Below are 18,134 nucleotides of genomic sequence, written 5' to 3'. Positions count from 1 at the left end.
CTTGAATTCAGAAATCCGCCTGCCTCTGCCTCCCAAGTGCTGGGATTAAAGGCATGCGCCAGCACTGCCTGGCCACATAGTAAATTAAATTCAGTTATAAAATTACTATTTCATAATTCTCCCTGTCACATGCCACATAGCAAACTTGTGTCCTGAATACACAGAGGGCTTAGGCAGCCGCTGAATGCAAGCCTGAGACAGAAGTTCAGTAAAGGGCAAGCATGGCCGAGAACAAGTGTGGGCAGGTAGAGAAGACGGACGCCTACGCTCAGGAGGCAGCCACAGACATAGGTCAATCTGGAGTTTTGAGGCCAGCCTGTTTTATATAATGAGTTCCAGGCAAGCAGGACTATATAGGAGATCCTGTTTCAACCTCCAACCCCAATAACCGATTCCTAGATCCTTTCTCTTACAATGAAACATATAGGGTATATTCTCTCCTTGTTCAACATTGCTGCCTTTCTTTTTTAAAGTATCTACTCTTCAATTAAAAAAAAAACAGAACAAAACATTAAACCAAGTTTGGTGACTCAAACTTGTAATCTTACCCACTTGGGAGCTGAAGCAGGAAGATCTCAGGTTTAGAGCCTGTTTGGACTACAAGATGAATTCAGGGCCAGCCTGGGCAACTTTTTCCCCTACTCATTCATTCATTCATTCATTCATTTGTCATCCTGATCACTGCCCCCTCCTCCCAGCCCCCCCTCAAACAGCCTCCCCATTCCTTTCCCTTTTGAGAGGGTGGAGCTCCCCCCCCAAGTATCCCCTCAGTCTAACACAGCAAGTCTCCAGGCTAGGCACATCCCCACTGAGGCCTACCAGGCAGTTGGGGTCAGGGAATGCAAACCGCAGACACAGCCTTGGCAGCTTAATGAGCAGGCGCTTCATTCAAAGAAAGAGCTAGACAAGGCCTGGGATTCATTCAGTGGAAGAGCACCTGCCTGACGTGAGACCCTGGGCTTGATCCCTGATACGGAGACAATCCACCACCACCACCACCCGGCCATCACAGCGCCTCAGTGCTCCAGTGGAACCCAGCTGGGCCTGCAGCTCCTCTTTGCTCTTTAATCTGAGAAAAATGTTCTGTTCTAGATTTCAGCAGCTGTGACATCCCTAAGGAAGCCTCCGCAATCATTTTCTTCTTTCAGAACATAATTAACTACTGCATAGCTCTCCCGAAAGCGAACTCTACCAGCATCCTGCTGTTCCTCACGGCTGTGGTGGCTCTGAGAATCAACAAGTGCATCCGCATTTCCTTCAACCGCTACCCCATCGAGTTCCCCATGGAGCTGCTGCTGGTAGGTGGGACCTAGGACGACAGACAGAGCTCTGTACAAGTGTGGGGCAGCCCTTGGGAGGCAGCGGCCTGCGGGCCTCCAGCGTCCTGGGACACCCAGGGACTCATAACCCAGCTTCAGCTCAGGAGTCGGATGCCCTTTCCTGACTCCATGGGCACTCCTCCACACATGTGGCACACACACAAACATGTAAATACGAATAACACAGCCCTCTTAAAGCAGAACTATAAGGAAACATTGAATAAGATCAAGACTGATAGGATTTTTTAAGAGTTATTTATTTAAATTGTATGTGCATTGGTGTTTCATGCGTGTATGGAAGACACCACATGCATGCCTAGTACCTGAGGAGTCAAAAAAGAGGTTGGATCCCCTGGAAATGGAGTTAGGGATGGTTGTGAGCTGCCATGTGGGTGCTGGGAATTGAACCCAGGTCCTCTGCGAGATCAGCAGTGCTCTTACCCACTGAGCCTACTCTCCAGTTTCCTGAATACGGTATTAAATATTTAGTATTTTGTAAAATTCTCTGTATTCATGTCTCTATCACTCTTTCTCTGTGTCTCTGTCTCTGTGTCTCTGTCTCTTGTCTGTCTCTCTCTCACTGGTATTTTAAGATAGAGTCTCACTATGTAGCCCAGACTGTCCTCAAATTCGTGACAATCCTCCTGCCTCTGCTTCTCAAGTACTGGAATTTCAGCCATGTGACTATGAAATGTTTTTGTTTTTATTTTATTTTTAAATTTAATTTATTATTCATATGTGTATGCCATAGACAAACATGTAAGTTCTACAGTACACATGTGAATGTCAGAGAACAATTTGGTGGAGCTGACCCTCTCCTCCCACTGTGGGTCCAAGGATCAGATTCAGGTTGTTAGGCTAACACCCAGCAAATGCTTTGACATGCTAAGTCAGTCATATGTTTCTGTTTTGTAAAATTTTGGAGTTGGCACAAGTGTACTTGACAATAGGGATGTGTATGGTATGGACGTGTGCACACATGTGTGTTAGAGAAAGCCTGCCCATGTGGAGACGTGGGGACACCAGAGGCTGACATCAGCTTCCTCCTCTGTTGCTCTCTGCTTGACTTTTCTTTTGATTTTTAAAAGATTTTTAAAAATCCTGTGCATGTGTGGGTGTGTCAGGGGTGTGTACATGTGGCTGCAGGTGCCTTCCGAGGCCAGAAGAGGACATTGGGTCCCTGGAGAAGCAGTCACAGGTGCTTCTGAGCCACCTGATGTGGGTGCTGGGAACTGAACTCGGGTCCTCTGTGCTCTTAAACCCAGAGCTTCTCCCCAGCCCTCCCCTCCTCTTTGTCTTTTGAGACAGAGACTCTCACTGAACCTGGAGCTCTGATTGGCCAGCTGTCCGGTGAGCTCCTGGACCCCCTCCCCGCACCCCCCTCCACCCCTCTGATCCCAGCCTCGTGTCAGAGACCAGCGCCAAAGGGAGCTTGGAGACTTGAAACAGACTCTCTGGTCAGGACGGCTGAATCTCATTGACTGTCAGGGAGAGCCCCTGAGCACCCACTCTGTGTCAATCCCACACCTTTCCTCTTCATCCTGACAGATTCTTGGCTTCAGCCTCCTCACAAGCAAGATAAGCATGGCCACGGAGAACAGCAAGATGCTGATCAACATGATCCCTTACAGGTCAGCCGCCACACCTCTCTTTGTCGCTTTGGGTTTGGGTTGGTTTTTGTTTTTTGAGAGAGGGTTTCTCTGTGCAGCTCTAATTGTCCTGGGACTCACTCTGTAGACCAGGCTGGCCTCGAACTCAGAAATCTGCCTGCCTCTGCCTCCTAAGTGCTGGGATTACAGGTGTGAGCCACCACTGGGCATCATTCCACTTTTCAAGGTCGCTTTTTCTCTATTTTTGTACCAGGGTCTTGCTGTAGGTGGCTCAACCTCACACTCTCCTGGCTCGGCCTCCCACTGCTGGGGTGACAGGCATGTGCCTGCGTGCCACTGCTGTTGCCTCTCAGGTTCCCTCAACCTGTCCCCACACAGCCTGCCTCACAGTCTTTTCTAGGAGTGTTTGGCTACTGCTAAGTTCACTCAGCACACAGGCCCAGTTCTCAGCCTTTTGGGTAGGAGCAAGTGTAGAACCCAGAGGTTTGTGACGAGGCAGTGGCCACCGCAGCTCCTTGCCTCTCCTTTGCTTACCCTCTGTCGGTCTCCTCACGCGAGCCTGCCAGCTTACTCCAACATGTGCTGGGTCCCTGAACACCAGCGGCTCGATGCCTTTCCCTGTTGGCGTGCCCACGTGTGATCCCAGCATTTGGGGATGGAGGCAAGAGGATCAGGACTTAAAAGGCTTGTAGCCTTGGCTGTTACACATCAGTCACAAGGCTAACTTGGGTTGGATGAGACACCCACCCCCAAATAAAACAACAAAATATGGGATGAGAAATTGTTTTCTAGTGTCCCTGATAGGAAACACAGGATTCCATGTTCCAAGAGAACTGTTGCTTTGCTCTCTGGCCCACTTGTGGTTTCAGCTGCCCCCCCCCCTTCAGACTGTGATGGGATTGGAGCTAGGGCCTTGTGCAGGTTAAGCAAGCATTCTGCCATTGCACAACATTTCCTTAGTCGGGTAGGTTAGCTTTGAATAGGCAGCTCTGGGGACTCGAGAGGCCTCCGCATTTGGCTTCATCTGCCAGATGACTCTTGCTGCCATCGGACAGTTGCCGTTTTTGAGTTTGATTAGAAAGGACTAGACAGCAGTGTCATAACCCACAGGCAGATTCTGAAGAATACTGCTTATGACTCAACATTGCACACAGGGAATCCCAAAGTGTTGGGGGCATTGGCTGAGCTCCAGGATAGCAGCAGGGGGGCTGTTTGATATGATCACCTTGAACCAGGCCCATGTCCTAACAGTTTCCTGTGAAATAAACTGCTGGCCAAATGCACTTGACATCCTGCTCAATAACAGAGACATAGAGCTATCACCTCTACACAGTGTGTGTATGTGTGGGGCAGGGTGCAAGGGAAAGCCAGGCGGCAGTGTGCATGCGTTTTCTTTCTTTCCTCCTTCCTTCCTTCTTATTCCTTCCTTCCTTCCTTCCTTCCTCCGTCCCTCCCTCCCTTCCTCCCTCCCTCCCTTCCTTCCTTCCTTTTCTCTCTTTCTCTCTTTCGATTTTCCAAGATAGGGTTTCTCTGTACAGCCCTAGTTATCCTGGAACTCCCTCTGTAGCCCAGGCTAGCCTCACAGTCACAGAGATCTGCCTGCCTCTGCCTCCCAAGTGCTAGCATTAAAGGTGTGCACCAACACTGCCAAGCTAACTTGCATTTTGTAAAACATTTTTTTGGGTTGATTTGTTTTTACATTGGGGGGATGGGGCAGGTTCATGCGGCAGCGTGCATTTGGAGGTCAGAGGGCAACAGTGGGAGCTGGTTCTCTCCTGATTCCATGGGAACCCAGGGACCACACTCAGGCTTAGTGGAGTGATCAGTGAGGCGTCTCTCAGTCCACCCTGGGTTCTTCAGCTGGGCTTACACCATGAGTTTCAGGGGACATTTAAACATCGCTTTGATGCTCTTTATTTGAGCCCTTTTTTATTTATCATGGCTGCCAGAAACTGGTAAAACTTGGACACTGTGACCTAACTCCTGCTCTGCCCATGCTTCCTGGTCATGTTTTCTGTTTTGGTTTTGGTTTTGTTCACTTTTGTAACATAGGCAGTCCAGACCAGGTTTGAGTTGTCAATCCTCCACCATGCACATCCCAACTGGTGGGATTTTTGCTGCTCTCTACCACACCCAGATTCTGTATTCTCTTTAATCCTAATTCGCTGATAAATACTGTGAAACACTGACAGCAGTAGGAAGGAAAGCAGCAGCTTATAGTGTTGGGCTTGAATAATAAACTATTTAGTGTATGTATGCAGTGGCTTATAGTGTTGAGTTTCAGTAATCAACTATATTTATTATATATCTCTATGGAATAGTCACAGTCTTGTCCAGCTTCATAAATGGACAACAAGGGAGAAGTGGGTGTTAAGCAGGAAATAAAAGGAAGGGTTTCATTTTTTTCTTAAATTTATTTATTTTATTTATGTGAGTACACTGTGGCTCTCTTCAGACACACCAGAAGAGGGCATCGGATCCCATTACAGATGGTTGTGAGCCACCACATGGTTGCTGGGAATTGAACTCAGGACCTCTGGAAGAGCAGTCTGTGCTCTTAACCACTGAGCCATCTCTCCAGCCCCTAAGAGGAAGTTTTAATTAGATTAGCTATTATCTCTTTAATTAGATAAGCTATTATTTGCTCTATAGAAAAGTCTACCACAAAACCAGCATTCCTCAGTGTGTCAGCACATATGGTCTCACTGTGGGTCTTTCTATTGTTTTCTAGACTGGAATCCAAATATGGAGTCATGTGTATTTGTCTGTTTAGTTAAATGGTAAAAGATAACGAAAAGAAGCATTTTGTACACACATATACAGGACACACACACACACATATACACATACACAGACACATGTACACACAAACATATAACCACACCACATGTACACAACACACACATCCACACTATACACACATTCACACACTCACACATACACACTGGTACACACTACACACGCATACACACACATAAAGACACACACAGGCACACATGGTTGATGATGGGGCAGAGGAAATGGGATTGGAAAGGCAGGAACTGCAAATCGTAAACAATCTCTAAAGGATTTAGAAGACATTTCCCAAAACTTCAAAGTTATCTGAAAAAGTGAAAGATGGCGCATATCCGTGCTTCTAAAATAGCTTTAAAGGATTGCGTTAGCATGAAGATATATATATAAGATAGTGTACATAGAAGATGTATTTATATAAGCTCCCTCCCAAACTGTCAGGATCTCTTTTCCTTTTTGGTCTCCTCCTATCGAGCATGACATTTGAAGGTTAAGCCTCTCGAGTCCTGAGATAATACAGTTCCAGCACATTATCATTTTATACATTGATCAGATCTCTTCCATATTATTCATGAGAAACCTTGGCCTGGGGTGGTCTTTTCCTTATAATGTCTTCAGTTTCTGGAAGTTTCTGTAAGACTGACCTGATTTTTTTCCTCATGTACTTGAATCCACCAGTGAAGTTATATAGGCCTGAAGATTTCTCCATGGGCAGGTTCTTAACAATAATTCTGCCCAATTTATTGTACTATTTTTTTTTAGTTTGTTTTTGCTATGTGATCTTATGTAGCCAAAGCTTTAGGCCTGACATTGACCTGACCCTCCTGTCTCTACCTCCCAGGTTCTAGGTTTATTTCGGGCAAATGTTCATACCCAGCTTGTATGTTATTAAACAAAATGTCTATCATCTCTACCACTTTCTTGTGACAAAACACCCTCTGACAAATGCAAGTTATAGGAGAAGGCATGACTCCAGCTCACACTGCAGGCATACAGCCGCTCGTGCTGGCTGGGTGGGGCCAGGGTGGCAGGCTCTGGGAGCAGCTGGACCAGCGGTCTGTGTCAGGAAGCAGAGGCTGGGCGGCATGTGCTTTGCTCCCCTTCTGCACGTCCGGTCCTGGGTCCCCAGGAAGCAGAGGGAGCGGCAGCACCACCACAGTGGGCACATGTGAGGACAACCCTCAGGGATGCCCACCCGCCCGGAAGGATGGACCTCTTCTCCTAGGTGACTCCTGTCACAGTAACCACCACCATCACACTGTGTGACTATGGTGTCTGTCTGCTTTCGGTTCTCTCTCTCCTGGAGAACACTTTGTTCATTTGAATCATTCAAAATATTCATCCATTTATTTGGAATTATCGAATATAGAGTTATCTCTATAGTATAGAGATATAGTATAGAGTTATCTGTAACACTCTTTTATTATCTTGTTACCATACCATGAAATTCAGTCTTGTCTTTTTTTTTTTTTTTTTTTTTTTTGGATTTGGTTTTTTGAAGACAAGGTTTCTCTGTGTAGCCCTGGCTGTCCTGGAACTCACTCTATAGACCAGGCTGGCCTCGAACTCAGAAATCCACCTGCCTCTGCCTCCCAGAGTGCTGGGATTACAGGCGTGCGCCACCACGCCCCGGCGAAATTCATTCTTTAAAGCACACAGTTCAGTGGGCCCGGCACAACGGTACACAGCCGTCACACCAGCCCTGGGAGGCTTAGAGGACAAGGAGCTCCAGAGCAGCCTGCGCTGCCTGAGATTCTGACTCACGAAGTAAAGCAAGCAAACAAACAAAACCTGTAAGGGAGAAGGTGTGTGTGGTTTGTATGCGCCTGAGTGATGGCCTGAGGAGACACTGTCCTGGAGAGTGAATAGACAGGACTTGGGGGGCTGGAGGCGCAGGCTCCACCTGCAGCATGCACCCCAGATGCCCCCAGTGGCAGACTTCGCCCTCACTGTAGGTGGGAACAAGGCCCACAGAAGCACAGAGGATGGTGTATGGATGGCCTTTGTCACTCCGCTTGCCTTGTTGCTGTCTGACAAGCTGCTGCCTCCTTTGCTCTGTTTGTCCTTTATTTGTTAAGAAGGAAACATAGGTGGGAGGGAGCATGAGGCCAGCCTGGCATGAGGGCGGAGAGGAGAGGACATGGAGGGACTTCGTGCCGCCCAGCAGTGATTCCACTCCTCTGTTCCAGCTTCGTGTTCCCGGAGACTCCCGAGTTCGGTGTTCTTGGCAGGATTGTTTTACAAGCCTTGTCCTTATCTTTGGTGAGCTCCTTTCTGCTCATCTCTCTGGGCAAGAAGATTGCCAACCTCCATAACTACAGAGTGAATTCCAACCAGGTGAGGCCACGTGCCCTGTTATCTGCTATGGTTGGCCTCTGATGTGAGCCTCCCACCAACATGCAGGGCCCACTCCTTAACCAGAGCTTGTTGGACCACGGTTTGTACTGTGATCACGCGAGGTTTCTGAGAAGTGGAGGGTTCTTGAATTCATAGAGTATTGTTCCCTAGAATGGACGTGGTGCAGCGAGGTGAAGGGATTGACCAGGTAGGGTGACACATGTTTGTTATCCCAGAACTCAGGAAGCCAGCCTGGGCTACATGAGACCCTGTCACAACCGATGATAGCCAATGATAGCACATGGCGTAGGGCTGCTGACAAGCAGAGCTTCTGTCCTCCCTCCCTGTGGCCTCAGAAGCATTGACGTGAACAGCACACATAGGCTGGGCCGCCAGAACGCCTGGCCTTTCGGCTTTTTCCTTTATTTTTTATAAAAAAATCTCTAAGTGCTCTGAAAGTGCTCCTTTCCCTAAAACTCAAGAGGGACACAGAAGCACGCCGTGTCCTGGGCAGACATCTCAGTTGGTGTAGCAGGGGGAGAAGGCTAGCCCGGAGCACTCTGTGAGTCTGCTAAGGGGCCATGAGAAAGGATTAAGGCAAGGCAAGAAAGGCCAGGGACAGTTTTGTCACGTTCAGAAGGCGTGTCCCTTGTCAGAGTGAGGGCAGCGACAGAACTTAATCCAGAAAATCAGATTGGCCCTCCCTGGGTGCTCCTGGGCCACGTCCGTTCGAGTGTGACTGGAAGGGTGTAAGAACCCTAATGTCACCTCAGAAACAGTGTCCTTGTAGTTCACAATCAGATTCCTCAACAAAACGGGGTCTCAGAGGCGCTGCTGTTTCTTGCAGGATTTAATAGCCATCGGCCTGTGCAACTTGCTGAGTTCCTTCTTCAGGTGCTGCGTGTTCACCGGCAGCATGGCCAGAACCATTATCCAAGACAAATCCGGAGGAAGGCAGCAGGTGTGTTGAAAAGGAACCCTACCCCAGCAGGTCCTCGTAGGGATGAGGGAGAGATATGACGTCTGTCCGCATGGCTATGCATGGCTGTCTGCAGAAGGACTCCATCTGGGTTGACCTTGTAGTTCACCAGGAGTCTCTGGGCAGAGTTTGGATTTCCTGCTTGCCTTCATGTTGCTGAGATGTCTGTCTGTGAAGGTTATTGGGAGGCGGTCCAACTGTAGCACACCCTGGAACCCGAACTGATCTCCAGCCTTGTTGTGGGGCTGAGGGTGCTCAATGGTTAGGGTCCTTGCAGTTCTCACAGAGCACTTAGGCTTGATTCCTTGTACCTGTATCAGGTAGCTCGCAACCGTCTGTAGCTCTAGTCCTGGGTACCTCAGGCACCAGGCATGAACATCATGGTGGACATACATGCCTGCTGACAAATAGTCATGTACATGAAGTAAAAATAACCTTTACAAAGATGAAATATTTGTATATACATATACATATACATATACCCCAGGAATCGTGGTACAGGCCTTAAATCCCAGCACTCAGGAAGCAGAGGCAAGCAGACCTCTATGAATTCAAGACCAGACTGGTCTACATAGTGAGTGAGTTCTAGGATAGCCAGGGCTACATCATGAGACCCTGTCTCAAATACAAAACAAGGACAAGATGAGACCCCACTGAAGATGGGAATCTGCAAAGCATCAGCAACACAGAACAGGTGGGGCATGGATCACACAGGAAGTAGAATGGAAGAGACTTGGGGCTGTCAGTGACATGTCTGCTTGTTGGTAGAGTTTCTAGCTTGTGTGAGGAGAGGCTAAAGGTTTGAAAGCTGAGACACATTAGCTATATCTTAGGAGAGTCACAGTCCCAAGCTGTGACAAGAAGGATTCCAGGGAAAACAACAACCCACCCCCCACAGCATTGACATGACACTCACGAAGTACCTACTGTGTGCCTAGACACTTCACTAAGATCCTAAAAGTCAGGTGTGCTGAACCCCAACCCTTCTTAAGGAAAAAAAAATGGCATGCTTCTCAGCACACAGACGGCCCAACACATGCCTGACGGCCCTCCTCACCAGCTCTGTCTCCTCAGTTTGCCTCTCTGGTAGGCGCAGGTGTGATGCTACTGCTGATGGTGAAGATAGGAAGCTTCTTCCACAACCTGCCTAACGTAAGTGGGATTGAGTGAATGGGGTGAGTCAGGACAGTCAGATGGGGCAGGTGGGTGGGGCTGGCCAGATGGGCCAGTGGTTAAGGGCGCTGGCTGCTCTTAAGGGGAGCCCAAGGACTGATTACCTAATGGACTACAACAGTCTATAACTCCAGTTCCAAGGGATTCGGTGCTCTTGTCTGGCCTCTCAGGCACCGCATACATACATACATGCAGGCAAGCATGTATACACGTAAGATAAATGAATCTTCATAGAGAGATGGGCTCTTGGTAGGATGTCCATGCAGAGAATTGCATGTGTGTCTCCAGTGGTGGCTCTAGCCCGTTTTTTTTTTTTTTTCGAGACAGGGTTTCTCTGTGTAGTCCTGGCTATCCTGGAACTCACTCTGTAGACCAGGCTGGCCTCGAACTCAGAAATCCGCCTGCCTCTGCCTCCCAAGTGTGGTTCCAGACCTTTTTATTAACATAATAACATCTCGGAGCCAGGGAAATGGCAGTGGGTAAGAGTGCCCATTGTACAAGCATGGGAACCTGAGTTCAGATATCCAGCCCCCATGTAAGAGCCCACTGTGGCTGCACGCACCTGTGACCCAGTGCTAGAAGGAGGTGGCCAGAGACAGGAAGATTGCTGCGGCCTGCTGACTAGGCAGCTTTACTTAGAAAAAATTAGTGAGCTCCCAGTTCGTGGGAGAGCTCGTCTCAGGAGAATGTGAGGAGTGACAGAGTGGGACACCTGAGTCCTCTTCCATCCTTTGTATGCAGGCGTAGGAGCACACACCCAAGGACACAGCACAGGTGATTATGTGTGTGTCTTCATCATAAGGTTGCACATTAAACATGATTCTGCGAGATCTGTATCTCTATGTAATACATGTCTGTATCGTGTAAAACAGGGTCCTGTTGATGTCATAGAGAGTGGTCAAGAGGCACAGTCACAGTTGTTGACAGTAAGCTGGAATCAAGTATCAGGGGTGGGGATCGGTGAGGAGCGATGGCTCACATGTAGGAAGCCCGTTGCCAGAGAGACTCAGACACTTATCACCACCGTGTCCACGCCATCTGTTTCTGCCTGTGAACTCTGTTCCTTCATTGCTGTCCCCATGGCCTCCTGATGATTCCCACGACAGAAGAGCAGGCCTGCAGGCCCACTTTTGGCCCTGTGGTCCCCTGCATGTGTCTCTGCTTAAATGTATCTCATTCTCCCTTTGTCTGAGGCATGACCTGACCCTTGGCCATGTCACATGTGTTTATTACAGCCGAAACCAAGTGATCATGAGCAATGCTATAGGTTCATACCCCAGCATACAAAACACACAGAGTGCTAGCAGCGGTGCCTCAGTGATGGTTGAAATGACACAGACCAGGCTAGTGACAGGCACTTGTGATTCTAGGCTACACAGGCAGCAGGACAGTGGCCAGCCCGGCCTATGGAGTGAGTTCCAGAATGACTAGGGCTACCTAGAAAGACCTTGTCTCATGAAACAAAAACGTTTTTTTAAAGAATATTATGTAGGATTGTAATTACTGTTTATATTTGTTTATTTTATTTATATGACTACACTGTAGTGGTCTTCAGACATATCAAAAAAGGGCATCGAATCCCATTACAGATGGTTATGAGCCACCATGTGGTTGCTAGGATTTGAACTCAGGACCTCTGGAAGAGCAGTCAGTGCTCTTAACTGCTGGGTCATCTCTCCAGCCTCTGTAATTATTTTTTAATGAAATGAATAGCTTACCTTAATGTTTAGAAAGGACACAGCTTTGCTGCACGTGGCTTTAGGACGAGATTTGTTTCCTGGAGATATTTCTTGCCTCAGGTTAAAAGAAAATTCAGTCAGGTGGTGGTGGTACACCTGGGAGACAGAAGCAGGTCTTGGTGTGAGGCCAGCCTGGTCTATGGTGTGAATTCCGGGACAGCCAGGGCTATAGAGAGAGACCTTGTCTGGGAAAACAAAAAAAACATAACAAAATACAAAAGCAAAAAATAAAATTTAAATGAGAGAGAGAGAGAGAGAGAGAGAGAGAGAGAGAGAGAGAGAGAATTCTTCAAACTTTGTGAAATTGAGGTGCTGTCCATCCCACCACACCTTTCTAACATTGTTTAAAGTTTGGCTGCAACCACATGGTGGCTCACAACCATCTGTAATAGGATCTGATGCTCTCTTCTGGAGTATCTGAAGACAGCTACAGTGTACTTACATATAGTAATAAATCTTTGAAAAAAAAGATTAAATAAAATCAACTTATTAAAAAAACAAACAAACAAACCCAGCTGGTGGGAAGAAGCCATGCGTGACTTTGCCTGTGCTGGGCTTGCGTCTTCTGACCCTCTGTCTCTGTTTTGTTGTACTGGACTTTCATAAAGCAAGCGCTAACAGGCCCAGGTAGTGTCCTAGCTGAATCAGCTCTGACTCTGGTGAAGCCTGGCCTGTTGGACTTGACACACTAGAATAATGGAGAAAATGGAAAGAGCTTTTATTTGCACCACATGTCAGAGTTTGGTTGTGCTGTTCATAGGAAGTACCTGTAGAGGCAGGCTCGTCTGTGGCTCCTGTGAGGGGACCTGGGGAATTTGTCCGGGAGGGGAGAGCAGCGGTTTGTCTTTCCCCGCAGGCTGTGCTGGCTGGAATCATTCTAAGCAATGTGGTGCCCTACCTTGAAGCCATCTACAACTTACCCACTCTGTGGAGGCAGGACCAGTATGAATGTGTGAGTAGCACACCTCAGCGTGGCTGGGGTCGGGTTGGGAACAGGGCAGCCAGAGCTGAGCTTCAGGCTGGAGTGCGGGGCCAGGGCCCACAGAAAGAAGCTAGGCATTGTGGCACAAACCTAGAATCCCAGGCTGGGAAGGCAAAGGCAGAGGTACCCCTGGGGCTTGCTGGCCTCCAGCCTAGCCTACAGGGACCCCCAAGCCAACGTGAGACCCAGTTTCAAAAAACAAACTCCTTCTGGCCTCCACATGCAGACATACACACATATGGCCACCACGCCAACATGAGCACACACACGTACACTAAATAAATAAAATTTAAAACACAAATAGTTGTTCTCCTCCTCTCTCTGCACAAGTTGCCTGCTTCTTTCCTTTTCTCTCCCCCTTCTACCCCCAGCCCCACGCTTCCCCATGGCCAACTCCCCTGGCCTTGGTCCTTGGAGCCTTTGAACTCGCCTACCTGACAACAGCTTCCCAATAGACCCGCCTTTAATGTAAAATAAATAGTTATGATAACTATTGAGATGTTTAGCTATCATTCAGTGAGTTCTGATTCCTAACCATCGGACAAGGTAGATGACATGGTCTCCATTGTGTATACAGTAACATTGATACTGTGAGAAAGGAGTAAAGGGAGATGAGGAGGGGCTCATGGAGAGAAGCAGGCGGCCTGTGGCCTGGCTGGCGGAGTGTGCCGGGCCCGCTCCATTCTGCTCATCTTCAACATCTCTTCCCTTCAACCCTTCCCCAAGGTCGTTTGGATGGTGACCTTCTCCGCTGCGATTTTCCTGGGACTGGACGTCGGCCTGCTCATCTCACTGGTCTTCACTTTCTTTATCATCACTGTCCGCTCGCACAGGTACTCAGCCTCTGGTCGGCGCGGGACAGCCGTGCCAGGCACGGGCACAGGGACCTAAGACAAGTGCATTTCCTTCCAGAACCAAGTTCCTCATCTTGGGTCAGATCCCCAACACCAACATTTACAGAAATGTTATTGACTACCGGGAGGTAAGAAGCCAGCCCAGGGGTGGGGAGGATGGCTCAGTGGATAAAGCCAGTGCCGTGCACATGTGAGGAGTCCACCTCCTCAGAACCCTGGAATCTCAGTACGTGGGAGGCAGAGAAAAGACGTCCCAAGACAAGCTGGGTATCCGGAAGAAATGAGTCATGGATCGCGGGGTTTCCATGAGAGGCCCTGCCTCAGTAAACAGTGGACAACAACTGAAGAAGACATTGACCTTAACCTCTGGCCTCCACACACGCACCTGTTACACCCTAGTGTGCTTGCACACCCGTGTGCCCACACACATGCAATCACACACACACACACACACACACACACACACACACAATGGGAAGTGGGGTGTGGGTGTAGAGCAGCAGCCAGCTCAGCCCCAGTCCTTCACTGTGAAGCACTACAGCTCACTCGGCAGGGGATGGGAGACTGGAGGCTCCAAGCGACAAGTAGTATCCTCCCCACTACAGCCAGCAGAGGGCGCTCCAGCCTCTCACTGTGACTCAGAGAAGGTGAGATAGAGCGAGAATGGAAGAGTACAGAGGGGCGCCAGGCGTGTGGGTGTGCTCACCTCTCAGCACAGCACTCTGCAGGCAGGGCTAAGGGGACTGTGCACCTCCAAGTTCCAAGCTAGCAAAAGCACATAGTGAAACCCTAGAAAGAAAAAGAGACAGACACACAGACACACACAGACAGATCATGCGTGCGTGTACACACAGCACGCACACACACACCAGCACACACGCACACACAGCACACACTCGCGGGTACAGACAGAAAGCAAGCTCCAGGGCAGCCAGGGCTATAGAGTGAGATCCTGTCTCAGAAAACAAAACAAAACATAAAACAAAGACAATTTAAAAAATGATAACGGCTTTGTGGTTCTTTCTCCCTAAAAGAGCGGCGGCCTTGTTCCATGTCTTGCAGGTGATACTCATCCCCGGGGTGAAAATTTTTCAGTGTTGCAGCTCCATCACGTTTGTTAACGTGTTCCATCTGAAGCGCAAGTTGTTAAAAGAGGTGAGGGCCCGCTGCCCACAGGCATCCTCTGCAGCCTCGGGGTTCCCTCTCCACCCCATCTCTGTGAGACCCCTCTTCTGTCTCCCAGGTCAATATGGTGAAATTGCCTCTTAAAGAAGAAGAGATTTACACTCTGTTTAATGAAAGCGAGACCAGCGTAGCAGAAAACAGAATCTGCAGGTGTTTCTGCGACTGCGAAGAGCTGGAGCCAGAGGCCAGGGTGAGCAAGCCTCCACTGTTTCTCCTCCCTTCCTCCCTCTTCCCTCCTCCCTTCCTCCCTTCCTCCCTTCTCCCTCTTCCCTCCTCCGCCCTCCCTCCTCCCTCCCTCCCTCCCTCTCTCTCTCTCTCTTTCTCTCTCTCATTCTTTCTCTCCTTTTCATCCTTCTTTTCTGTTTGTTTTTTGTTTGTTTGTTTGTTTGTTTTTAAGCCAGGGTTTTTCCATGTAGCCCGGGCTGTTCAAGATCTCACTATGTAAACTAGCCTGGTTTTGAACTCACAGAGATCTGCCTGTCTCTGCTTCACAAGCGTTGGGATTAAAGGCCTGTACCACTACCATCTGGTTCCCCCACCCTTCTTTAAAATAAACTAGCCATTCCCTCTACAGAAAAAAACAGTCCATTCCACATATCCAGTGCACATGCAGACATAATACTAGATAGACTATGAGGGGCACACACATGCAGACATAACACTAGATAGACTGTGAGGGGCACACGCATGCAGACATAACACTAGATAGACTGTGAGGAGCACACGCATGCAGACATAACACTAGATAGACTGTGAGGGGCACACGCATGCAGACATAACACTAGATAGACTGTGAGGGGCACACGCATGCAGACATAACACTAGATAGACTGTGAGGGGCACACGCATGCAGACATAACACCAGATAGATTGTGAGGGGCACATGCATGCAGACATAACACCAGATAGACTGTGAGGGGCACACGCATGCAGACATAACACCAGATAGACTGTGAGGGGCACACGCATGCAGACATAACACTAGATAGACTGTGAGGGGCACACGCATGCAGACATAACACTAGATAGACTGTGAGGGGCACACACATGCAGACATAACACTAGATAGACTGTGAGGGGCACACGCATGCAGACATAACACTAGATAGACTGTGAGGGGCACACGCATGCAGACATAACACTAGATAGACTGTGAGGGGCACACGCATGCAGACATAACACTAGATAGACTGTGAGGGGCACACACATGCAGACATAACACTAGATAGACTGTGAGGGGCACACACATGCACATTAACACTAGATAGACTGTGAGGGGCACACGCATGGAGACATAACACTAGATAGACTGTGAGGGGCACACACATGCACATTAACACTAGATAGACTGTGAGGGGCACACACATGCACATTAACACTAGATAGACTGTGAGGGGCACACGCATGCAGACATAACACTAGATAGACTGTGAGGGGCACACGCATGCAGACATAACACTAGATAGACTGTGAGGGGCACACGCATGCACATTAACACTAGATAGACTGTGAGGGGCACACGCATGCAGACATAACACTAGATAGACTGTGAGGGGCACACACATGCACATTAACACTAGATAGACTGTGAGGGGCACACGCATGCAGACATAACACTAGATAGACTGTGAGGGGCACACGCATGCAGACATAACACTAGATAGACTGTGAGGGGCACACGCATGCAGACATAACACTAGATAGACTGTGAGGGGCACACACATGCACATTAACACTAGATAGACTGTGAGGGGCACACGCATGCAGACATAACACTAGATAGACTGTGAGGGGCACACGCATGCAGACATAACACTAGATAGACTGTGAGGGGCACACGCATGCACATTAACACTAGATAGACTGTGAGGGGCACACGCATGCAGACATAACACTAGATAGACTGTGAGGGGCACACACATGCACATTAACACTAGATAGACTGTGAGGGGCACACGCATGCAGACATAACACTAGATAGACTGTGAGGGGCACACGCATGCAGACATAACACTAGATAGACTGTGAGGGGCACACGCATGCAGACATAACACTAGATAGACTGTGAGGGGCACACACATGCACATTAACACTAGATAGACTGTGAGGGGCACACGCATGCAGACATAACACTAGATAGACTGTGAGGGGCACACGCATGCAGACATAACACTAGATAGACTGTGAGGGGCACACGCATGCAGACATAACACTAGATAGACTGTGAGGGGCACACACATGCACATTAACACTAGATAGACTGTGAGGGACACACACATGCAGACATAACACTAGATAGACTGTGAGGGGCACACACATGCAGACATAATACTAGATAGACTGTGAGGGGCACACGCATGCACATTAACACTAGATAGACTGTGAGGGGCACACGCATGCAGACATAACACTAGATAGACTGTGAGGGGCACACGCATGCACATTAACACTAGATAGACTGTGAGGGACACACACATGCAGACATAACACTAGATAGACTGTGAGGGGCACACGCATGCACATTAACACTAGATAGACTGTGAGGGGCACACGCATGCAGACATAACACTAGATAGACTGTGAGGGGCACACGCATGCAGACATAACACTAGATAGACTGTGAGGGGCACACACATGCAGACATAACACTAGATAGACTGTGAGGGGCACACACATGCAGACATAACACTTGATAGACTGTGAGGGGCACACGCATGCAGACATAACACTAGATAGACTGTGAGGGGCACACACATGCACATTAACACTAGATAGACTGTGAGGGGCACACACATGCAGACATAACACTAGATAGACTGTGAGGGGCACACACATGCACATTAACACTAGATAGACTGTGAGGGGCACACACATGCAGACATAACACTAGATAGACTGTGAGGGGCACACACATGCACATTAACACTAGATAGACTGTGAGGGGCACACACATGCACATTAACACTAGATAGACTGTGAGGGGCACACGCATGCAGACATAACACTAGATAGACTGTGAGGGGCACATGCATGCAGACATAACACTAGATAGACTGTGAGGGGCACACACATGCAGACATAACACTAGATAGACTGTGAGGGGCACACACATGCAGACATAACACTAGATAGACTGTGAGGGGCACACGCATGCAGACATAAC

At 48.7% G+C, this 18,134-nt stretch overlaps 1 protein-coding gene across 2 annotated transcripts in view; it reads left to right on the top strand.

Moving 5' to 3' along the window:
• Positions 1–18,134, top strand: part of Slc26a8 (solute carrier family 26 member 8) — a 56,444-nt gene that overhangs the window by 24,910 nt on the left and 13,400 nt on the right. For both annotated transcript variants that reach the window (XM_052164163.1, XM_052164164.1), the window contains 10 exons: positions 1,149–1,298; positions 2,868–2,950; positions 7,912–8,059; positions 8,907–9,020; positions 10,113–10,190; positions 12,807–12,902; positions 13,659–13,765; positions 13,845–13,914; positions 14,849–14,941; positions 15,030–15,161. In XM_052164163.1, the coding sequence (XP_052020123.1) occupies positions 1,149–1,298; positions 2,868–2,950; positions 7,912–8,059; positions 8,907–9,020; positions 10,113–10,190; positions 12,807–12,902; positions 13,659–13,765; positions 13,845–13,914; positions 14,849–14,941; positions 15,030–15,161 (1,071 nt within the window). The remainder of the gene's footprint in view (positions 1–1,148; positions 1,299–2,867; positions 2,951–7,911; positions 8,060–8,906; positions 9,021–10,112; positions 10,191–12,806; positions 12,903–13,658; positions 13,766–13,844; positions 13,915–14,848; positions 14,942–15,029; positions 15,162–18,134) is intronic.

Source organism: Apodemus sylvaticus, chromosome 19 (genome assembly GCF_947179515.1).
Source record: "Apodemus sylvaticus chromosome 19, mApoSyl1.1, whole genome shotgun sequence".
Taxonomy (NCBI): Eukaryota; Metazoa; Chordata; class Mammalia; order Rodentia; family Muridae; genus Apodemus; species Apodemus sylvaticus.
The sequence above is the reverse complement of the archived record's forward strand: the minus strand, read 5'-3'. Positions and strand labels throughout refer to the sequence as shown.